The following is a 25,962-nucleotide window of genomic DNA, read 5'->3' as shown; positions in this document are numbered from 1 at the left end:
CCTTATTTTTGTTTTTATTTCTAAATCTCATATTGAATGCGAATATATGAGAGTGTAGTTTCGTTTTGATGATATTTAATGGCAGCAAAACACATATTTGAAGTCACTACATTCCCCACAAAATGGGGCAAAATTTTGTGGAGAATTTTCCGAAAAATTTTCAATTCCAGAATAGGTCCATTTTCGCAAGATAACTAGAAAACGGCGCTACGAGCATGATTTCCTTTAGGCTTTCCCACGTTTGAAGCATTTTAGATTCCGAAAATGACATTTTACTATTTTTAAAGGTGAATTTTGCACTTTTAGATCTTAGGATAAATAATACCTTCATATGTGAATTGTTGTGTCTGTTGTTTAAATACCACTATGAATATATATATATATATATATATATATATATATATATATATATATATATATATATATATATATATATATATATATATATATATATATATATATATATATATATATATATATATATATATATATGGGAAAAGTGAATATGGATAACAGCACCATATAACCTTATATGCCAACCCTCCCAAAACTATGTCGTTTTGATCCAAAATCATAAATAAATAAATAAAAAAAAAAAAAAATCCTCGTACAATCAGGTTCATATATTTGCACCTCCCCTAATTTCCATCTCAACAATGGAGATATATCGATTTCGTGACCGTACTTCATCCAACTTAAATTTGATTCCAATCATCCAATACAACAATAAGGTACAATCGTTAATTTTTTATTTCGGTTCCCATCCCCAATTGACCAAGTCATCGATATAATTCCCATATCATGAATGGCGATAAATTGATTTCCCGACTGTTCGTCATCCAACTTAAAATTGGTACTAATCATCCAAAGCAACTGAAGGTACAATCGATTTTTTTTCGGTACCCAACCCCAATAGACCAAGTCGACGATTCCATCTGTTGTGTCGATTTTTAAGTAATTTGATAGATTAGGGCAAGGATCAATATTTATTTTGTTAGTTTAATATTAATCCTCAATAATGTAATTGCAGTTTATTTCAATAATGAGTATACTAACTACTTGTATATTGTTGTTTGCTTTTAGTTTTTATTTGTGTTTGTTTCAAATTACAACAACTAGGAGATGTCTGTACTTGTTGTAATTATTTGTTTTTGAGAGTAAATATATGTGTTATTGTTTTACTTTTATCAAGTTGAATTTATAGTTCTGTGTCTTGTTCTAGTTAGTAAAATCAATGTGTTATTCTTTTACTTTTTAGCATAAAATGTTAGCTTTTTGTACCACTCTCTAATTAGTAAAATCAATGTGTTATTCTTTTACTTTTTAGCATAAAATGTGGCGATTGATGTACTACTATTTTACAGGTTCGGTTGAAAGCTAAAGCATGAAGTGAAAATCTAGTGTGTTGATGGAATTCAAAACGAGTTGTTAGATCAAAAGCTTCAACAAGTATATGTGTGAAATCACATCAACTCATATTTGAGTCATGCGAAGATTTGTTCAAAAGATAGTATGATTAAAGGCCAATGTTGTGGGGTGATAGTTTTATTTAGTGAGTTTGTTTTTAAATGGTATGTTTTGAGAAGTGGGTCAAGTTATTTGTGAGCCTTTTGCATTTGAAAACTGATGTAATATTTTGTTTAGTTAAATGAAATTGCTCATCTAAAAATTGCAACTTTTGTTGTTCAGGTTATGATCAGCTTGTTTGGTAGCTAGTTGCTATACTATTTTTTTTAGTCATCTTATACAATGCAGTTTGTGACATATATATCTCAAAATAAGTATGTGCACATCGCTTTAGTTGTATGCAAGCATAAACATGGATAGTGCAGCTATATATTTGGCACATATTAATGGGTAGAACAACTAAAGAATTTATAATTGATCAATAAACATAAGCTAAACAATACTACCAACAACCGATAAAAAAGAATCAAAACATGCATACACTAAACACTAACTGATAAACTGATAAAGGGAAATCCAATTTTGAATACACTAAAGACTGAACACATCAGTAGATAGAAAAAGAATCAAACTCTGCATAAGCTAAATATTAGCAACCTTATGACTTCATGGACTATTGCACCAGCAACTGAAAAATCATCAATTATAAACAAAACATCATTTAGTACCAGCAGCAGCATCTTCAGCCTGATGCAAAAGAGTATTAGAATAATGAATGCAACTATCATCAGAAAGTCAATGAACAAATAAGATAACTGAATACATAAATAAACAATCACTAGTACCTTTTTAACTGGACACCCTGTGATATAGTGACCTAATCCCCCGCAATGTGAACATTTTCTTTTTTTCGGTGCTTCTAGAGAAGATTTGATTCGACATGCGCTCTTTGGACGACCTTTAGTAGCAACAGGAGCCGGAGGATCCCGAACTGATATTTGAGGCATCATGCTTATTTGCGAGCTACCTGCATTGGATTCCTGTAATGGATTGTCAATTTGTGTAGACTTTTGGTGATTCGTATGTTCTTCTAAAAACTTATCTAAAAGACTATCTAGTTTCTTCAGGTTTGAGGGAGATTCTTTCGCTTGTTCAACCGCTTTCATATATTTTGTTTGAACACTCCACAAACTTAACGCATTAACTTTGTTGTCGTTATGTATATCTCCAAGTTTGTTGTTATAATTTTCCACCTTATACCTAGCATCAAGTGTCCACCTTGGTAAAATATAATGATCCGGAAGAGTTTCAATGTGCTTCTTCTTCATAACATACAAGATATGTTTGCATAAGATTCCATATGTTTCAAACTTTGAACAGGAACATGTGACATTTAACTTATCTAACAAACAAATGGTCACAGTTCTCCAATATACGTTCTCAACATTAACTTGACCAACCTTATATTGATCTCTCCCGCGCTCTTACATAAAGTCTCATGAGTTAAATTATTAGTCGCTTGTATCCATTCTTTTTGAAAAACATCAAACATCCTGCTTGTATAACGTGTACCTGCTTTCACTTCTATTGGATTAACAGAAGAATAAACTGCCTTTGTGTTCATAGTTTTGAAGTCCTCATCTTCTTCAGCAGCTCGTCGAGACTCAACAGCTTTATCATATTGGGCTACAAATTCATTCAACATGGTATTGGAAGTAACATATCCATCAAAGAATGAGTGAATGCTCTCACTTCTACCACTTGTGGTCATCCCAGCAAAAAAAACAATCTTTTAAAAAAACTTTACCCCAAAGGGTACGTTGATTATACATATCGTTTAACCAAAAGTGACTTCCAAGATCATACTTATCACGTATAACTTTCCACCGGTTTTCAAATTCTTCAACTGTATGGCTTTTAACATACTTATTGTACATATCTTTAAAATCACTATAACGTGCTTTAAGAGGCCGAAGTTGTTCTCGTTCATGCTTTTTGTGTTAGATTATGGAGACATTTATACAAAACGAAAAAAAAAACTGTTCCAACACTTGCACGGATTTTGCAGATTTTGGGAAGCGTGAAGCAGTCAAATGTGGCGCATCTTGACATGGATGCGGCGCATTCATAGAGCAAAATAGTCCGAGAGTTATTGATGCGGAGCATTGAGCTGATATGGCGCATCAGGGGTCAGATGCGGCGCATCACCATCTCGATGCGGCGCATCGAGTGCTGGTACATGAATCTGGAACGTGGAATTGAAGGGATGCGGTGCATCACCTCTCAGAGGCGGCGCATCGCCTCTCTGTCAGCAATTTGGCAAGTTGCAACCTTTACATTCGAGCATGCTTTGGCCTCCTTTCACTTTAGGTGCAAAGTTAATCACTTTACACCTAAAATTAGGGCTGTGATCATGCCATTACAAGGTGGAAAGCATGGCTAGTTGGTAAACAAGATGATTACTTGTCATGATGAAGATTCCTAGCTAGTTGTCATGGTGTTCTTGTTTTCTCCTATATATAGAACTCATTGTATGCAATTGTAACACACCACATACAGATTCTCAGTAATAAACACTCTCTAGTTGGTCCGTGGACTAAAGCAATCACACCGATTGCATATAACCACGTTATATCTTGTGTCGTTCTTACATTTTCGCATTTATTATCTTTCGTTCATTAAGTGGGTTTGAGTGATCTTGATAGAATCACTACTCGACTAGTAGTCTTGTAGAATTACTAGCGTTATTTGGGTCCTAATATCCTAACAACTGGTATCTAGAGCACAAGGTTTCGTTAAGGGAACGATGGCGGAAGATGGGAAGTTTAGAATCGACCGATTCGATGGGAGAGACTTTGGCTTTTGGAAGATGCAAATTGAAGATTACTTGTATCAAAAGAAGCTACACCAACCCTTGTTAGAGACCAAGCCCGAAAGCATGGACGATGCCGATTGGACGCTTTTGGATCGTCAAGCTTTGGGTGCTATTCGTCTTTCACTTGCTAAGAACGTTGCATACAACGTTGTGAATGAGAAGATAACGTTTGCTTGCTTGAAAGCACTCTCTAACATGTATGAGAAACCTACAGCTGCAAATAAGGTATTTCTCATGCGTCAATTGTTTAATACTAAGATGAAGGAAGGTACGAGTGCAACGGATCATATCAATGAATTTAATAATATCGTTTCAAGACTTGAATCGGTAGAGATTAAGTTTGATGATGAACTAAAAGCACTTATCTTGCTTTCATCATTACCGGAAAGTTGGTCGGGTACGGTTACCGCGGTTAGTAGCTCTACGGGAACTACTAAGCTAGCGTTTGAAGCTATAAGGGATTTGATTCTTGGTGAAGATACTCGTAGAAGAAACTCGGGAGAATCGACATCCGGTTCTTTGTTAAGTACCGACAACCGTGGTAGAAAATTTGAACGCGGTGAGAAGAAGGGTAGGAAGAAGTCTAAGAAGAGGAATTCATCGAAGGATAGAAGTGAAGTTACTTGTTGGGGTTGCAATCAAAAGGGGCACTTTCAAAGGAATTGCAAAAATGGTTCCGCGAAAAGTGTAAACTTAGCCGAAGGGGAAAGTGATGATGCACTTTTGTGTAGTGTTGAAAACTCTATGGAGTCTTGGATTTTGGATTCAGGAGCTTCGTTTCATGCTACTCATATCAAAAGCATGATGAAGAATTTTCGTTCATATCAAGGCAAGGTGAGATTGGCGGACAACAAGCAACTCAACATAGAGGGCATTGGAGATGTTGTTTTGAAGACTACTCTTGGTTCTAATTGGACTTTGAAGAACGTAAGGTACATTCCTAAATTGAAAAGGAAACTTATTTCGGTTGGTCAATTAGATGATGAAGGTAACGCGGTTACTTTTGAAAACCGCCAATGGAAGGTGGTTAAGGGTAGTAGTATTGTGGCTCGTGGACATAAAAGGGGAACACTTTATATGGTTGAAGTGTTTAATGAAGACACGGTGGTTGCTACGGTTAATGTTGAGTCCGAATCAACTCTATGGCACCGAAGACTCGGGCATATGAGTGAGAAGGGTATGAAGATGCTTGTTTCGAGTGGGAGAATTCCGGATTTGAAGAAGGTAGAACTTGGGTTTTGCGAACCATGTGTTTATGGGAAGCAAAAGAAGGTGACTTTTGGGAAATCAGGGAATGCACCTAAGTTGGAGAAATTGGAGCTCGTTCATACGGATGTGTTTGGTCCAACTAATGTAGAATCACATGGAGGTTCTCGTTATTATGTCACCTTCATTGACGACTCCACTCGAAAGGTATGGGTTTATTTTCTTAAAGCTAAATCCGATGTATTTAATACTTTTGTGAAGTGGAAAGCTATGGTAGAAAATGAGACTAACTTGAAGGATAAGTGCTTAAAGTCAGATAATGGAGGAGAATATGGTAGTCTTGAGTTTAAAGACCATTGTGCAAAGCTCGGTATTAGAATGTTGAAAACGGTACCGGAGACACCGCAACACAATGGGGTCGCCGAACGTATGAATTGTACGTTAAATGAAAGGGCTAAGAGTATGAGACTACATGCCGGTTTGCCTAAAATGTTTTGGGTGGATGCGGTTAACACGGCGGCTTATTTGATAAATAGGGGACCCTCAACACCGTTGGGTTTCCGAATTCCCGAGGAAGAATGGCAAGGTAAGAAGGTGAGTTATGGTCACCTTAGGATCTTTGGGTGTAATGCATATGTGAAGACCAAAGATGCGGATAAAGACAAGCTTGAAGCTAAGTCAAAGAAGTGTACTTTCATAGGCTACGGGTCGGATGAAATGGGCTATCGTTGTTGGGACAACGAAGCTAGAAAAGTAATTCGTTCGCGAGATGTTACTTTTGATGAAGATTCGGTCTATGGCATACCAGAAACGGGGAGTCCTAAACCGAGTCAAGTTACTTTTGACGATGTTTCTATTGATGATCTTGCAGGTTCTAGTGGGAGTACGGGGAACAACGAATTGCCAAATAACGGTGAGGCGTCGGGAAATGCTAATGATGGGGATGATTCGGAAAGCGGTGATGATTCCGAACATAGTGCGAGTTCTAGTGATGAGGAGGTTACAAATGAAACCGGTCCAACCATTTCGGTTAATCCTACACTAAGACGCTCGACTAGAGTGCCCAAACCTAATCCTAGGTATTCTCCATCAGCAAACTACTTGCTCTATACCGAGAATGGTGAACCCGAAAGTTACTTTGAGGCAAGAAAAACAAAAGAATCCATACAATGGGAACTTGCCATGAAAGAAGAGATGGGATCACTTGAGAAGAACAAGACTTGGTCACTAGTGAAGTTACCTCATGATAAAAGGGCATTGCAAAGCAAATGGGTATATAGAATCAAGAATGAGATGGATGGCAAGAAAAGATACAAGGCTCGTTTGGTAGTCAAAGGCTTTCAACAAAAGGAAGGGGTTGACTACAAAGAGATATTTTCACCGGTAGTTAAAATGACTACTATCCGTTTGGTACTTTCTATGGTTGCATCCGAAGACTTACATCTAGAGCAACTAGATGTGAAGACTGCATTCTTGCATGGTGATCTTGTTGAAGAGATCTACATGAGGCAACCCGAGGGCTTTGAGGTAAAGGGTAAAGAGAAGTGGGTTTGTAAGCTAAAGAAAAGTTTGTATGGGTTGAAGCAAGCACCTCGGCAATGGTACTTGAAGTTTGACGAGTTTATGAAGAAGATTGGTTTCTTAAGATGTGAAGCGGATCACTGTTGCTACTTGAAGAAATTCAAGTCTTCTTACATAATCTTATTGTTGTATGTTGATGACATGTTACTTGCAGGTTCAAACATGTCCGAAATTAACAAGTTGAAGGGATTACTTTCCCGAGAATTCGAGATGAAAGATCTTGGCGGTGCTAGGCAAATACTTGGCATGAGTATTGTGCGTGATCGTTTGAAGGGTACTCTATACTTGTCTCAATCCAAATATATTGAGAAAGTAGTAGAGAGGTTCAACATGGAAGATTCAAAGGCCCGTTCTATGCCTTTGGGAAGCACCTTAAAGTTATCGAAAAGTCAATCACCAAAGACGGAAAGAGACAAGAAGGATATGGAAAAGGTTCCATATGCATCGGCCGTGGGTAGCATTATGTATGCCATGGTTTGTACAAGACCCGATATTGCTCAAGCAGTGGGAGTTGTAAGTCGTTATATGTCTAATCCGGGGAAAGAGCATTGGGAAGCGGTAAAATGGTTGCTTCGTTATTTGAAAGGTACTTCTAATATGGGATTGTGTTTCTCCAAAAACAATCTCATACTTAGAGGTTATGCGGATGCTAATTTGGGTGGATGTGATGATTCGGGGAAAAGCACTACGGGTTATGTTTTCACAATGGGGAAGACGGCGATTAGTTGGTTATCTCGATTGCAAAAGAGTGTTGCTTTGTCAACCACCGAAGCCGAATACATGGCTATTGCGGAAGCTTCTAAAGAGCTAGTGTGGTTGAAGAACTTCTTAGGTGGGTTGGGTAAAAGACAAGACTATTGCGTCTTGTATTGTGATAATCAAAGTGTGGTTCATCTTGGGAAGAATCCAGTGTTTCATAGTCGAACGAAACACATCAATATAAGGTATCATTTTATTCGACAACATATAAATGATCGCACTTTATTCTTGGAGAAAATCCTTGGTAAGAAGAATCCTGCCGATATGTTTACTAAGGTGGTTACGATGGAGAAATTGAGGTTTTGCATTACCTCAATTGGTCTTCTCATGAATTGATGAGAGAAGACCTCAGCTAGAGATGTGAATGGTGTTACAAGCTTAACAAGTAGTATTGACGACCTTTTATCGAAAGTCTACTCATCTGAAGAATGTGTTGAGCGTGCGTGTCCCAAATGGTATTTGGCGGTAATCGAAGGTGGTTTAATGTTCTTGGTTAATTCATTGATATGATTGGAGTTTTGTTCAAAGTCTCCAAGTGGGAGATTTGTTAGATTATGGAGACATTTATACAAAACGAAAAAAAAAACTGTTCCAACACTTGCACGGATTTTGAAGATTTCGAGAAGCGTGAAGCAGTCAAATGCGGCGCATCTTGACATGGATGCGGCGCATTCATAGAGAAAAATAGTCCGAGAGTTATTGATGCGGAGCATTGAGCTGATATGGCGCATCAGGGGTCAGATGCGGCGCATCACCATCTCGATGCTGCGCATCGAGTGCTGGTACATGAATCTGGAACGTGGAATTGAAGGGATGCGGCGCATCACCTCTCAGAGGCGGCGCACATCCTCTCTGTCAGCAATTTGGCAAGTTGCAACCTTTACATCCGAGCATGCTTTGGCCTCCTTTCACTTTAGGTGCAAAGTTAATCACTTTACACCTAAAATTAGGGCTGTGATGAAATGTCCCGTTCTTATTGATTAAAAATGTTCCATATTAATTGATTTCGTTGCGAGGTTTTGACCTCTATATGAGACGTTTTTCAAAGACTGCATTCATTTTTAAAATAAACCATAACCTTTATTTCATAAATAAAGGTTTAAAAGGCTTTACGTAGATTATCAAATAATGATAATCTAAAATATCCTGTTTACACACGACCATTACATAATGGTTTACAATACAAATATGTTACATCGAAATCAGTTTCTTGAATGCAGTTTTTACACAATATCATACAAACATGGACTCCAAATCTTGTCCTTATTTTAGTATGCAACAGCGGAAGCTCTTAATATTCACCTGAGAATAAACATGCTTTAAACGTCAACAAAAATGTTGGTGAGTTATAGGTTTAACCTATATATATATCAAATCGTAACAATAGACCACAAGATTTCAAATTTCAATACACATCCCATACATAGAGATAAAAATCATTCATATGGTGAACACCTGGTAACCGACATTAACAAGATGCATATATAAGAATATCCCCATCATTCCGGGACACCCTTCGGATATGATATAAATTTCGAAGTACTAAAGCATCCGGTACTTTGGATGGGGTTTGTTAGGCCCAATAGATCTATCTTTAGGATTCGCGTCAATTAGGGTGTCTGTTCCCTAATTCTTAGATTACCAGACTTAATAAAAAGGGGCATATTCGATTTCGATAATTCAACCATAGAATGTAGTTTCACGTACTTGTGTCTATTTTGTAAATCATTTATAAAACCTGCATGTATTCTCATCCCAAAAATATTAGATTTTAAAAGTGGGACTATAACTCACTTTCACAGATTTTTACTTCGTCGGGAAGTAAGACTTGGCCACTGGTTGATTCACGAACCTATAACAATATATACATATATATATCAAAGTATGTTCAAAATATATTTACAACACTTTTAATATATTTTGATGTTTTAAGTTTATTAAGTCAGCTGTCCTCGTTAGTAACCTACAACTAGTTGTCTACAGTTAGATGTACAGAAATAAATTGATAAATATTATCTTGAATCAATCCACGACCCAGTGTATACGTATCTCAGTATTGATCACAACTCAAACTATATATATTTTGGAATCAACCTCAACCCTGTATAGCTAACTCCAACATTCACATATAGAGTGTCTATGGTTGTTCCGAAATATATATAGATGTGTCGACATGATAGGTCGAAACATTGTATACGTGTCTATGGTATCTCAAGATTACATAATATACAATACAAGTTGATTAAGTTATGGTTGGAATAGATTTGTTACCAATTTTCACGTAGCTAAAATGAGAAAAATTATCCAATCTTGTTTTACCCATAACTTCTTCATTTTAAATCCGTTTTGAGTGAATCAAATTGCTATGGTTTCATATTGAACTCTATTTTATGAATCTAAACAGAAAAAGTATAGGTTTATAGTCGGAAAAATAAGTTACAAGTCGTTTTTGTAAAGGTAGTCATTTCAGTCGAAAGAACGACGTCTAGATGACCATTTTAGAAAACATACTTCCACTTTGAGTTTAACCATAATTTTTGGATATAGTTTCATGTTCATAATAAAAATCATTTTCTCAGAATAACAACTTTTAAATCAAAGTTTATCATAGTTTTTAATTAACTAACCCAAAACAGCCCGCGGTGTTACTACGACGGCGTAAATCCGGTTTTACGGTGTTTTTCGTGTTTTCAGGTTTTAAATCATTAAGTTAGCATATCATATAGATATAGAACATATGTTTAGTTGATTTTAAAAGTCAAGTTAGAAGGATTAACTTTTGTTTGCGAACAAGTTTAGAATTAACTAAACTATGTTCTAGTGATTACAAGTTTAAACCTTCGAATAAGATAGCTTTATATATATGAATCGAATGATGTTATGAACATCATTACTACCTTAAGTTCCTTGGATAAACCTACTGGAAAAGAGAAAAATGGATCTAGCTTCAACGGATCCTTGGATGGCTCGAAGTTCTTGAAGCAGAATCATGACACGAAAACAAGTTCAAGTAAGATCATCACTTGAAATAAGATTGTTATAGTTATAGAAATTGAACCAAAGTTTGAATATGATTATTACCTTGTATTAGAATGATAACCTACTGTAAGAAATAAAGATTTCTTGAGGTTGGATGATCACCTTACAAGATTGGAAGTGAGCTAGCAAACTTGAAAGTATTCTTGATTTTATGTAACTAGAACTTGTAGAATATATGAAGAACACTTAGAACTTGAAGATAGAAATTGAGAGAGATTAATTAGATGAAGAAAATTGAAGAATGAAAGTGTTTGTAGGTGTTTTTGGTCGTTGGTGTATGGATTAGATATAAAGGATATGTAATTTTGTTTTCATGTAAATAAGTCATGAATGATTACTCATATTTTTGTAATTTTATGAGATATTTCATGCTAGTTGCCAAATGATGGTTCCCACATGTGTTAGGTAACTCACATGGGCTACTAAGAGCTGATAATTGGAGTGTATATACCAATAGTACATACATCTAAAAGCTGTGTATTGTACGAGTACGAATACGGGTGCATACGAGTAGAATTGTTGATGAAACTGAACGAGGATGTAATTGTAAGCATTTTTGTTAAGTAGAAGTATTTTGATAAGTGTATTGAAGTCTTTCAAAAGTGTATAAATACATATTAAAACACTACATGTATATACATTTTAACTGAGTCGTTAAGTCATCGTTAGTCGTTACATGTAAGTGTTGTTTTGAAACATTTAGGTTAACGATCTTGTTAAATGTTGTTAACCCAATGTTTATAATATCAAATGAGATTTTAAATTATTATATTATCATGATATTATGATATATTAATATATCTTAATATGATATATATTCATTTAAATGTCGTTACAACGATAATCGTTACATATATATCTCGTTTCGAAATCCTTAAGTTAGTAGTCTTGTTTATATGTATGTAACTCATTGTTAATATACTTATGGAGATACTTACTTATCATAATCTCATGTTAACCATATGTATATCCATATATATATCGTCATGTCGTTTTTACAAGTTTTAACGTTCGTGAATCGCCGGTCAACTTGGGTGGTCAATTTTCTATATGAAACATATTTCAATTAATCAAGTATTAACAAGTTTAATTGCTTAACATGTTGGAAACATTTAATCATGTAAATATCAATCTCAATTAATATATATAAACATGGAAAAGTTCGGGTCACTACAGTACCTACCCGTTAAATAAATTTCGTCCCGAAATTTTAAGCTGTTGAAGGTGTTGATGAATCTTCTGGAAATAGATGCGGGTATTTCTTCTTCATCTAATCTTCACGCTCCCAGGTGAACTCGGGTCCTCTACGAGCATTCCATCGAACCTTAACAATTGGTATCTTGTTTTGCTTAAGTCTTTTAACCTCGCGATCCATTATTTCGATGGGTTCTTCGATGAATTGGAGTTTTTCATTGATTTGGATTTCATCTAACGGAATAGTGAGATCTTCTTTAGCAAAACATTTCTTCAAATTCGAGACGTGGAAAGTGTTATGTACAGCCGCGAGTTGTTGAGGTAACTCAAGTCGGTAAGCTACTGGTCCGACACGATCAATAATCTTGAATGGTCCAATATACCTTGGATTTAATTTCCCTCGTTTACCAAATCGAACAACGCCTTTCCAAGGTGCAACTTTAAGCATGACCATCTCTCCAATTTCAAATTCTATATCTTTTCTTTTAATGTCAGCGTAGCTCTTTTGTCGACTTTGGGCAGTTTTCAACCGTTGTTGAATTTGGATGATCTTCTCGGTAGTTTCTTGTATAATCTCCGGACCCGTAATCTGTCTATCCCCCAATTCACTCCAACAAATCGGAGACCTGCACTTTCTACCATAAAGTGCTTCAAATGGCGCCATCTCAATGCTTGAATGGTAGCTGTTGTTGTAGGAAAATTCTGCTAACGGTAGATGTCGATCCCAACTGTTTCCGAAATCAATAACACATGCTCGTAGCATGTCTTCAAGCGTTTGTATCGTCCTTTCGCTCTGCCCATCAGTTTGTGGATGATAGGCAGTACTCATGTCAAGACGAGTTCCTAATGCTTGCTGTAATGTCTGCCAGAATCTTGAAATAAATCTGCCATCCCTATCAGAGATAATAGAGATTGGTATTCCATGTCTGGAGACGACTTCCTTCAAATACAGTCGTGCTAACTTCTCCATCTTGTCATCTTCTCTTATTGGCAGGAAGTGTGCTGACTTGGTGAGACGATCAACTATTACCCAAATAGTATCAAAACCACTTGCAGTCCTTGGCAATTTAGTGATGAAATCCATGGTAATGTTTTTCCATTTCCATTCCGGGATTTCGGGTTGTTGAAGTAGACCTGATGGTTTCTGATGCTCAGCTTTGACCTTAGAACACGTCAAACATTCTCCTACGTATTTAGCAACATCGGCTTTCATACCCGGCCACCAAAAATGTTTCTTGAGATCCTTGTACATCTTCCCCGTTCCAGGATGTATTGAGTATCTGGTTTTATGAGCTTCTCTAAGTACCATTTCTCTCATATCTCCAAATTTTGGTACCCAAATCCTTTCAGCCCTATACCGGGTTCTGTCTTCCCGAATATTAAGATGCTTCTCCGATCCTTTGGGTATTTCATCCTTTAAATTTCCCTCTTTTAAAACTCCTTGTTGCGCCTCCTTTATTTGAGTAGTAAGGTTATTATGAATCATTATATTCATAGATTTTACCCGAATGGGTTCTCTGTCCTTCCTGCTCAAGGCATCAGCTACCACATTTGCCTTCCCCGGGTGGTAACGAATCTCAAAGTCGTAATCATTCAATAATTCAATCCACCTACGCTGCCTCATATTCAGTTGTTTCTGATTAAATATGTGTTGAAGACTTTTGTGGTCGGTATATATAATACTTTTGACCCCATATAAGTAGTGCCTCCAAGTCTTTAATGCAAACACAACCGCGCCTAATTCCAAATCATGCGTCGTATAATTTTGTTCGTGAATCTTCAATTGTCTAGACGCATAAGCAATCACCTTCGTTCGTTGCATTAATACACAACCGAGACCTTGCTTTGATGCGTCACAATAAATCACAAAATCATCATTCCCTTCAGGCAATGACAATATAGGTGCCGTAGTTAGCTTTTTCTTCAATAACTGAAACGCTTTCTCTTGTTCATCATTCCATTCAAATTTCTTCCCTTTATGCGTTAATGCAGTCAAGGGTTTTGCTATTCTGGAAAATCTTGGATGAACCTTCTGTAGTAACCAGCTAGTCCTAAAAACTGGCGTATGTGTTTCGGAGTTTTCGGGGTTTCCCACTTTTCAACAGTTTCTATCTTTGCCGGATCCACCTTAATACCTTCTTTGTTCACTATGTGACCGAGGAATTGAACTTCTTCTAACCAAAATGCACACTTTGAAAACTTAGCGTACAGTTTTTCCTTCCTCAATACTTCTAACACCTTTCTCAAATGTTCACCGTGTTCTTGGTCATTCTTTGAGTAAATAAGTATGTCATCAATGAAAACAATGACAAACTTGTCAAGGTATGGTCCACACACTCGGTTCATAAGGTCCATGAACACAGCTGGTGCATTAGTTAAACCAAACGGCATGACCATAAACTCGTAATGACCGTAACGTGTTCTGAAAGCAGTCTTTGGAATATCATCTTCTTTCACCCGCATTTGATGATACCCGGAACGTAAGTCAATCTTTGAATAAACAGACGAGCCTTGTAGTTGATCAAATAAGTCGTCGATTCTCGGTAGTGGGTAGCGGTTCTTGATGGTAAGTTTGTTCAACTCTCGGTAGTCTATACACAACCTGAATGTACCATCTTTCTTCTTGACAAACAAAACAGGAGCTCCCCACGGTGATGTGCTTGGTCAAATGAAACCACGCTCTAAAAGTTCTTGTAATTGGCTTTGCAGTTCTTTCATCTCGCTGGGTGCGAGTCTGTAAGGAGCACGAGCTATTGGTGCAGCTCCTGGTACAAGATCTATTTGAAATTCAACGGATCGATGTGGGGGTAATCCCGGTAATTCTTTCGGAAATACATCGGGAAATTCTTTTGCAATGGGAACATCATTGATGCTCTTTTCTTCAGTTTGTACTTTCTCGACGTGTGCTAGAACAGCATAGCAACCTTTTCTTATTAGTTTTTGTGCCTTCAAATTACTAATAAGATGTAGCTTCGTGTTGCCCTTTTCTCCGTACACCATTAAGGGTTTTCCTTTTTCTCGTATAATGCGAATTGCATTTTTGTAACAAACGATTTCTGCTTTCACTTCTTTCAACCAGTCCATACCGATTATCACATCAAAACTCCCTAACTCTACTGGTATCAAATCAATCTTAAATGTTTCGCTAACCAGTTTAATTTCTCGATTCCGACATATATTATCTGCTGAAATTAATTTACCATTTGCTAATTCGTGTAAAAATTTACTATCCAAAGGCGTCAATGGACAACTTAATTTAGCACAAAAATCTCTACTCATATAGCTTCTATCCGCACCCGAATCAAATAAAACGTAAGCAGATTTATTGTCAATAAGAAACGTACCCGTAACAAGCTCCGGGTCTTCTTGTGCCTCTGCCACATTAATATTGAAAACTCTTCCGCGGCCTTGTCCATTCGTGTTCTCCTGGTTCGGGCAATTTCTAATAATGTGGCCCGGTTTTCCACATTTATAACAAACTACATTGGCATAACTTGCTCCGACACTACTTGCTCCGCCATTACTCATTCCGACACCATTTGTTCCTTTCGTTCTATTAACCCCTGGTCCGTAGACCTTACACTTCGCCGCGCTATGACCATTTCTTTTACACTTGTTGCAAAATTTGGTGCAGAACCCCAAGTGATACTTTTCACACCTTTGGCATAGCTGCTTCTGATTGTTGTTGTTGTTGCGGTTATTATTGTTGTTGAGATGATTGTTGTAGTTGCTCTTGCTGTTGTTGTTGTTGTTGTTGTTGTTGTTGTTGTTGGGCCGTTTGTTGTAGTTGCGATTGATGTTGCGATTGTTGAGATAATTGTTGCGATTGCTGTTGTTGTTGTATTGGTGATTCTTATCACCGTTTTCCTCCCACTTTCTTTTGACTTGCTTCACATTGGCCTCTTCAGCAGTCTGTTCTTTAATTCTTTCTTCAATCTGGTTCACTAGTTTGTGAGCCATTCTACATGCCTGTTGTATGGAGGCGGGCTCGTGTGAACTTATGTCTTCTTGGATTCTTTCCGGTAATCCTTTCACAAACGCGTCGATCTTCTCTTCCTCATCTTCGAATGCTCCCGGACACAATAGGCACAATTCTGTGAATCGTCTTTCGTACGTGGTAATATCAAATCCTTGGGTTCGTAACCCTCTAAGTTCTGTCTTGAGCTTATTGACCTCGGTTCTGGGACGGTACTTCTCGTTCATCAAGTGCTTGAATGCTGACCACGGTAGTGCGTACGCATCGTCTTGTCCCACTTGCTCTAGATAGGTATTCCACCATGTTAACGCAGAACCTGTGAAGGTATGCGTAGCGTACTTCACTTTGTCCTCTTCAGTACACTTACTTATGGCAAACACCGATTCGACCTTCTCGGTCCACCGTTTCAATCCGATCGGTCCTTCGGTTCCATCAAATTCCAAAGGTTTGCAGGCAGTGAATTCTTTGTAGGTGCATCCTACACGATTTCATGTACTGCTAGATCCAAGGTTATTGTTGGTATGTAGCGCAGCCTGTACTGCGGCTATGTTTGAAGCTAGAAAAGTACGGAATTCCTCTTCATTCATATTCACGGTGTGTCGAGTAGTCGGTGCCATTTCCTTCAAAATAGTCAAATGGAACAAGTTAATCATACAGAATATTAAGAGTAGTTAATAGTATTTCGTAGCATAATATGAACTCATTTATAAAAGCTTTTTCTTCATATTAGCGTTTTATAAGTTTAAATTCGGGTAGTACCTACCCGTTAAGTTCATACTTAGTAGCTAATATACAATTCAACTACTACAATTCTATATGAAAAACTGATTATAATAATATTTCGCGTTCAAACTTTTTCATAATATTTTACAAACTTACAATACCGCTTATTTTACATATAGCATGAAATATAGCACACAATAAATTTGATACAAGATGGTTGTGAAGATAATTCTAGCTAGTACACAAGTCGTTCAGCAAAGGCAATAAAGACACGTAATTCATACGTCCAGAAACAAGTCATGCATCTGGTTTTACTAGGATTACTTCCCATCCTTGGTCTTGTGGAACATAACCGTTATGGCCGTTGATAAGACAGCGTGTTGTAACATCGTCAAAGGGACGAGGGTTACGTAATGTCCAACAGTCCCGTAACAATCTAAAAACCTCATTTCTTACCCCAATTACCGACTCCGTCACTTGTGGGAACGTTTTTTTTAATAGTTGTAGCCCGATGTTCTTGTTCTCACTTTGGTGAGAAGCGAACATTACTAATCCGTAAGCATAACATGCTTCTTTATGTTGCATGTTAGCCGCTTGTTCTAAATCACGAAGTCCAATATTCGGATATATTGAGTCAAAATAATTTCTTAACCCATTGCGTAAAATAGCATTTGGGTTCCCCGCAATATATGCGTCAAAGTAAACACATCGTAACTTATGGATTTCCCAATGTGATATCCCCCATCTTTCGAACGAAAGCCTTTTATAAACCAAGGCATTCTTGGAACGTTCTTCGAATGTCTTACAAACTGATCTCGCCTTAAATAGTTGTGCCGAAGAATTCTGACCGACTCTAGACAAGATTTCATCAATCATGTCTCCGGGTAGGTCTCTTAAAATATTGGGTTGTCTATCCATTTTGTGTTTTTATACTGTAAAATAGACAAGAGTTAGATTCATAAAAAAAAATACTTATTAATACAAGCAATTTTTACACATCATAAAGCATAAGCACACTATATTACATATATTACACCACACGAATACAACTATCTTATTCCGACTCGCTTGTTTCTTCTTCTTCGGTTTTGGTTCGTTTTTCCAAGTTTCTAGGGATATATGATGTTCCCCTAATACGAGCCGTAATTTTCCACATTGGTTTAGAAAAACCTGGTGGTTTAGAGGTTCCCGGGTCATTGTTACAACTTAAGGACTTCGGGGGTTGACGATACATATAAAGTTCATCGGGGTTGGAATTAGATTTCTCTATTTTTATGCCCTTTCCCTTATTATTTTCTTTTACCTTTTTAAATTCAGTTGGGGTAATTTCAATAACATCATCGGAATTCTCGTCGGAATCCGATTCATCGGAGAATTGGTAATCCTCCCAATATTTTGCTTCCTTGGCGGAAACACCATTGACCATAATTAACCTTGGTCGGTTGGTTGAGGATTTTCTTTTACTTAACCGTTTTATTATTTCCCCCACCAGTTCTATTTCTTCATCCGGTTCCGATTCTTCTTCCGGTTCCGATTCTTCTTCCGGTTCCGACTCTTCTTCCGGTTCCTCTTCGGGAACTTGTGAATCAGTCCACGAATCATTCCAATTTACATTTGACTCTTCATTATTATTAGGTGAGTCAATGGGACTTGTTCTAGAGGTAGACATCTATCACATAATATCAAACGCGTTAAGAGATTAATATATCACATAATATTCACATGTTAAAAATATATAGTTTCCAACAAAATTTGTTAAGCAATCATTTTTCAACTAAACACGGTCGAAGTCCAGACTCACTAATGCATCCTAACAAACTCGATAAGACACACTAATGCAAAATTCTGGTTCTCTAAGACCAACGCTCTGATACCAACTGAAATGTCCCGTTCTTATTGATTAAAAACGTTCCATATTAATTGATTTCGTTGCGAGGTTTTGACCTCTATATGAGACGTTTTTCAAAGACTGCATTCATTTTTAAAACAAACCATAACCTTTATTTCATAAATAAAGGTTTAAAAGGCTTTACGTAGATTATCAAATAATGATAATCTAAAATATTCTGTTTACACACGACCATTACATAATGGTTTACAATACAAATATGTTACATCGAAATCAGTTTCTTGAATGCAGTTTTTACACAATATCATACAAACATGGACTCCAAATCTTGTCCTTATTTTAGTATGCAACAGCGGAAGCTCTTAATATTCACCTGAGAATAAACATGCTTTAAACGTCAACAAAAATGTTGGTGAGTTATAGGTTTAACCTATATATATATCAAATCGTAACAATAGACCACAAGATTTCATATTTCAATACACATCCCATACATAGAGATAAAAATCATTCATATGGTGAACACCTGGTAACCGACATTAACAAGATGCATATATAAGAATATCCCCATCATTCCGGGACACCCTTCGGATATGATATAAATTTCGAAGTACTAAAGCATCCGGTACTTTGGATGGGGTTTCTTAGGCCCAATAGATCTATCTTTAGGATTCGTGTCAATTAGGGTGTCTGTTCCCTAATTCTTAGATTACCAGACTTAATAAAAAGGGGCATATTCGATTTCGATAATTCAACCATAGAATGTAGTTTCACGTACTTGTGTCTATTTTGTAAATTATTTATAAAACCTGCATGTATTCTCATCCCAAAAATATTAGATTTTAAAAGTGGGACTATAACTCACTTTCACAGATTTTTACTTCGTCGGGAAGTAAGACTTGGCCACTGGTTGATTCACGAACCTATAACAATATATACATATATATATCAAAGTATGTTCAAAATATATTTACAACACTTTTAATATATTTTGATGTTTTAAGTTTATTAAGTCAGCTGTCCTCGTTAGTAACCTACAACTAGTTGTCCACAGTTAGATGTACAGAAATAAATTGATAAATATTATCTTGAATCAATCCACGACCCAGTGTATACGTATCTCAGTATTGATCACAACTCAAACTATATATATTTTGGAATCAACCTCAACCCTGTATAGCTAACTCCAACATTCACATATAGAATGTCTATGGTTGTTCCGAAATATATATAGATGTGTCGACATGATAGGTCGAAACATTGTATACGTGTCTATGGTATCTCAAGATTACATAATATACAATACAAGTTGATTAAGTTATGGTTGGAATAGATTTGTTACCAATTTTCACGTAGCTAAAATGAGAAAAATTATCCAATCTTGTTTTACCCATAACTTCTTCATTTTAAATCCGTTTTGAGTGAATCAAATTGCTATGGTTTCATATTGAACTCTATTTTATGAATCTAAACAGAAAAAGTATAGGTTTATAGTCGGAAAAATAAGTTACAAGTCGTTTTTGTAAAGGTAGTCATTTCAGTCGAAAGAACGACGTCTAGATGACCATTTTAGAAAACATACTTCCACTTTGAGTTTAACCATAATTTTTGGATATAGTTTCATGTTCATAATAAAAATCATTTTCTCAGAATAACAACTTTTAAATCAAAGTTTATCATAGTTTTTAATTAACTAACCCAAAACAGCCCGCGGTGTTACTACGACGGCGTAAATCCGGTTTTACGGTGTTTTTCGTGTTTTCAGGTTTTAAATCATTAAGTTAGCATATCATATAGATATAGAACATGTGTTTAGTTGATTTTAAAAGTCAATTTAGAAGGATTAACTTTTGTTTGCGAACAAGTTTAGAATTAACTAAACTATGTTCTAGTGATTACAAGTTTAAACTTTCGAATAAGATAGCTTTATATATATGAATCGAATGATGTTATGAACATCATTACTACCTTAAGTTCCTTGGATAAACCTACTGGAAAAGAGAAAAATGGATCTAGCTTCAACGGATCCTTGGATGGCTCGAAGTTCTTGAAGCAGAATCATGACACGAAAACAAGTTCAAGTAAGATCATCACTTGAAATAAGATTGTTATAGTTATAGAAATTGAACCAAAGTTTGAATATGATTATTACCTTGTATTAGAATGATAACCTACTGTAAGAAATAAAGATTTCTTGAGGTTGGATGATCACCTTACAAGATTGGAAGTGAGCTAGCAAACTTGAAAGTATTCTTGATTTTATGAAACTAGAACTTGTAGAATATATGAAGAACACTTAGAACTTGAAGATAGAACTTGAGAGAGATTAATTAGATGAAGAAAATTGAAGAATGAAAGTGTTTGTAGGTGTTTTTAGTCGTTGGTGTATGGATTAGATATAAAGGATATGTAATTTTGTTTTCATGTAAATAAGTCATGAATGATTACTCATATTTTTGTAATTTTATGAGATATTTCATGCTAGTTGCCAAATGATGGTTCCTACATGTTTTAGGTGACTCACATGGGCTGCTAAGAGCTGATCATTGGAGTGTATATACCAATAGTACATACATCTAAAAGCTGTGTATTGTACGAGTACGAATACGGGTGCATACGAGTAGAATTGTTGATGAAACTGAACGAGGATGTAATTGTAAGCATTTTTGTTAAGTAGAAGTATTTTGATAAGTGTATTGAAGTCTTTCAAAAGTGTATAAATACATATTAAAACACTACATGTATATACATTTTAACTGAGTCGTTAAGTCATCGTTAGTCGTTACATGTAAGTGTTGTTTTGAAACCTTTAGGTTAACGATCTTGTTAAATGTTGTTAACCCAATGTTTATAATATCAAATGAGATTTTAAATTATTATATTATCATGATATTATGATATATTAATATATCTTAATATGATATATATTCATTTAAATGTCGTTACAACGATAATCGTTACATATATATCTCGTTTCGAAATCCTTAAGTTAGTAGTCTTGTTTATATGTATGTAACTCATTGTTAATATACTTATGGAGATACTTACTTATCATAATCTCATGTTAACCATATGTATATCCATATATATATCGTCATGTCGTTTTTACAAGTTTTAACGTTCGTGAATCGTCGGTCAACTTGGGTGGTCAATTTTCTATATGAAACATATTTCAATTAATCAAGTCTTAACAAGTTTAATTGCTTAACATGTTGGAAACATTTAATCATGTAAATATCAATCTCAATTAATATATATAAACATGGAAAAGTTCGGGTCACTACATGTGATCATGCCATTACAAGGTGGAAAGCATGGCTAGTTGGTAAACAAGATGATTACTTGTCATGATGAAGATTCCTAGCTAGTTGTCATGGTGTTCTTGTTTTCTCCTATATATAGAACTCATTGTATGCAATTGTAACACACCACATACAGATTCTCAGTAATAAACACTCTCTAGTTGGTCCGTGGACTAAAGCAATCACACCGATTGCATATAACCACGTTATATCTTGTGTCGTTCTTACATTTTCGCATTTATTATCTTTCATTCATTAAGTGGGTTTGAGTGATCTTGATAGAATCACTACTCGGCTAGTAGTCTTGTAGAATTACTAGCGTTGTTTGGGTCCTAATATCCTAACATTTTGATGTGCCATGCACAATACCGATGACGGGTATTTGGAAGAACTTTTTTGATGGCATTTCTCACTGCTTTATCTTGATCGGTAATTATTGCAGTTGGATGCATGTCAAACATGCACTTTAAGAATTGTTGAAATAGCCAAACAAATGTTTCTTCCTTTTCATTCTCTAGTAAAGCACCTCCGAATAGTATAGATTGACCATGATGATTCACCCCAACAAATGGAGAAAATGGCATCTTAAACCTGTTCGTCATATACGTCACATCAAACACGACAACATCTCCAAAATTTATGTATGCGTCTCGTGACCTCCCATCAGCCCAAAAAATATTTTTTGGAGACCCGTCATCAAATAAATCCACAACCCAATAATGTTTACTATCTACATAGGCTTTTTCTTGAAAATATTTGATAACTCCATAGAATTCTTTACCACGGTATTTTCTTCGCTCTTCAGACAATATATCAGAGCATTGTTTTGAAGTAACATCAGGTGCATCCGGATCTTTCATGGAGTTTACGACTTTTTTTATTTGACAAGGTCTCAAACCGTTTTTGCTAAGATCCAACATAAGAGATTTGGTAGCCATCATGCGGTGAGTCTTTCCATGAGAACGGTGTTTCATCACTTTGCTCGGAGTGCTTAATTCATGGTTATGTGTATTGTTAAAACCATCTACAAACCATTTACCAACTTTATTTTTGGATATTTGAATCATTGCTGTACAACCCGTTCTAGATTCTCTACGACGTTTTGTAACAATCTCTTTTGAAGTATCCTTAAACCCTTCCTTGTTGCATACATATGTTTTTCGGTAAGGCTCATTTGTTGTCTTATTTCTAAAGGTGGTCCGTTTTCGTATTCCAAATCCATGTAAAAAAGCATAACGATTATAAAAGGTGTATGCATCATCAGGGGTATCGAAAATCATTCCCATTACATTAGCATCAATACCTCCATTATCCTTCTCAAACTCAATATCCTTGTTATCATCATTTTGCTTCTCACTTTGAAATTCAGAATCATTATTGTCGAGGTCTTCAGTTTGATGGGTTTCTTTATCAAATCCAACATCATCCACTACATCATCTTCATCGTGACTGTTGTATCCTGAACTATTACTATGGTTGTCAAAAAACTCATTTGTATTAATGTCCTGATTATTGTCATAGTGCTCATATTCTTGTTGATCAAATTCCAATGTATTATGCATATTCTATAATAACACAAGAATAAAAAGATCAGTGAGTAGATGGATCTATATAACACACATACATGCTGGACGTGGTGTTAATTAACACCACAAGTCTACTTTGATCATTAGTGTGTGTAACTAAATTTATATACGCGCCCACTCTTTTTTTTTTTTTTTGACGAGGAACCCCACTATGGGCCAGAGCACATTAGCTATAATGTGTTATTTATTATTCATGATGAAGAGCTAAAAAAAATACAAGAAACATAAATATCGAAACCAATCTGTCAATTAAACTGTTCTGCAATTAGAAACCAGCACAAAGATAAACCAAAAGCAAAAAAAACGTAATCATATACATTGAAAGTAGATAAATCAATTTCATAAAGGATTAATAGTAAATTAAAAGATATAATACTTGACAATTAGGAAATAATCAACATGATAATATTATAACATTGCAATCACGAAGTGATCGATAACCATGTAGAAACATCAGTATGATGGGGTAGGGAAAATCAACCACAAAACAGTTGTACCTGTTGTTGCTTCAAGTGATCTCAACGACAGTCAAATTGAATGAAGAAATTAGAAAGAAGCAGTAATTATTTGTCGCAATTTTAATCGTTTAATCGGCTATGCCGATTTCAGTCGTAAGGAAATTAAGGTGAAGGTGCAACAACTTGAAGAAAGCTTATTGAGGAGGCTAATTGAACGTGAGTTGTGAAATTGCACGAATATAGGAGGAGGTTAATTTGTTACAGAGTATTATTTATTTGGAGTATAATACGACATAGTTTTAGGAGGGTTGGCATATAAGGTTATATGGTGCTGTTATCCATATTCACTTTTCCATATATATATATATATATATATATATATATATATATATATATATATATATATATATATATATATATATATATATATAAAAGAACATTCCATGATATTGATTAAATTCTTACATAGAATACAACAAAAAAGAAAAATATGTATCCTTCACCCATAACAATCATGTTCATCTAAAGTATGTTCTTCCACAATTTAAGGTTTCACAAATTTAGTTTCCATTAATGAATTGACGATATGTTTTCAGTATTTCTCTTTTTTATCGAAAAAATAAGGAAATTAGATTAATAAACGTTACATCAAGAATGTACATGAATAAGTAAACAGAGAGCATGTAAACGGAATAGGGGCTTATGTCCAAAAAATCAAACTACCATGCCCATTCATTACGAATCCTTGATCAAAATCCAAGGACTTAAAGACCAAATATAAAATTGATGAGAGTGACACAGCTTTGAGGTTGAGGCCCACACGAACGTTTCAATATCTATGTTAATAAAATTGTGTGCTTTCTTTCTTGATACGTATTTATTTAAGGAAAGAGTTGTAATGAGATGAACAAACAAGACAATTTCAAACAAAAAATGTTAGAATAAGTATATACATTTTCCTTGATTAATGAAAAAACTTGCAAGCTAATCTTACATTGAACGTGCCCATAGTAGTATTGATGGATAGTTTCTAAATATAGTAGAGTTGAATTATATACTTATTATTATAATTAAAAGTTGAGATAAGTAAACAACACCGTTTAAAAGATTGTATCAGTTAGAAACATTCAAAGAGGCGACAGTTCAGGATCGAGTGGTTCAAGATACGAATGGGTGCACAGGATCGTAGAGCTGGAGCAGAATGCCTTCTGGACGTGCAATGGGAGAACTTAGCGAATTATCTAACTTAATTAATTCTTTTGTTTTCAAAAACAGTGATGTGGACTCTTGGAAATGGAATTTGGCTTCAAGCGGTAATTTCACAACCAAAGTCCTATGTGGAATGATCGAAGAAAAGCAAAGTGCAGGTAGCTCACTTCATGTCGAGACATTACACAATCATTTAGTTCCAAAAAAGATTGAGCTTTTCATATGGAGAGCAAGGTTGAGAATACTAGCCATTCGCATGGAATTAGATAAACGAGGAGTGGACCTCGACTCCATACTTTGTCCTATTTGTAACAATGATATGGAGTCGGTGGAACATTCACTAATTCTATGTCAACAAGCTATGGAGATATGGGAAAAGGTGTTCAAATGGTGGGGCTTCAATCATGTGTCAAATCTTAGCATTGGTGAAGCTTTTCTTGGTAGGGCGACGCGGCAACATATGTCCTCCTTACAATCGAAAGTGTGGCAAGCGGTCCAATGGTCATGTGGATATCTTATTTGGAGAAATCGGAATCAGATATCTTCAAAAACAAATTGTGGAATAGTCCGATGGCTCTAAACGAGATACAAGTTAAATCGTACGAGTGGATCTCAAGGAGAATTAAAGAAAAGTCGATTGATTGGCTAATGTGGTTATCAAACCCCCTTTCAAGTATTGCATAGTTCTGTCTGTTTCTGTTTCTGTTTCTGTCTGTTTGTTGGATGTTTCCTCAACATCCCTTAGTCGAGCTACTGGTGTAATTCCTTTTCTGTCTTACATTAGCTTCGTGATCTCAT

At 35.7% G+C, this 25,962-nt stretch overlaps 1 protein-coding gene and 1 pseudogene across 1 annotated transcript; one reads left to right on the top strand and one right to left on the bottom strand.

Moving 5' to 3' along the window:
- Positions 1-2,124: 2,124 nt before the first annotated feature.
- On the bottom strand, positions 2,125-23,473 carry LOC139869048 (protein FAR1-RELATED SEQUENCE 5-like; annotated as a pseudogene).
- A 1,683-nt stretch (positions 23,474-25,156) lies between these two features.
- Positions 25,157-25,744, top strand: LOC139869047 (uncharacterized). The gene has a single exon (XM_071857378.1). The coding sequence runs from the start codon at positions 25,157-25,159 to the stop codon at positions 25,742-25,744; it is 588 nt and encodes a 195-aa protein (XP_071713479.1).
- The last annotated feature ends 218 nt before the right edge of the window (positions 25,745-25,962 follow it).

This window comes from Rutidosis leptorrhynchoides, chromosome 9 (assembly GCF_046630445.1).
Source record: "Rutidosis leptorrhynchoides isolate AG116_Rl617_1_P2 chromosome 9, CSIRO_AGI_Rlap_v1, whole genome shotgun sequence".
Classification (NCBI taxonomy): Eukaryota; Viridiplantae; Streptophyta; class Magnoliopsida; order Asterales; family Asteraceae; genus Rutidosis; species Rutidosis leptorrhynchoides.
This window is presented reverse-complemented; position numbering and strand designations above follow the sequence as displayed.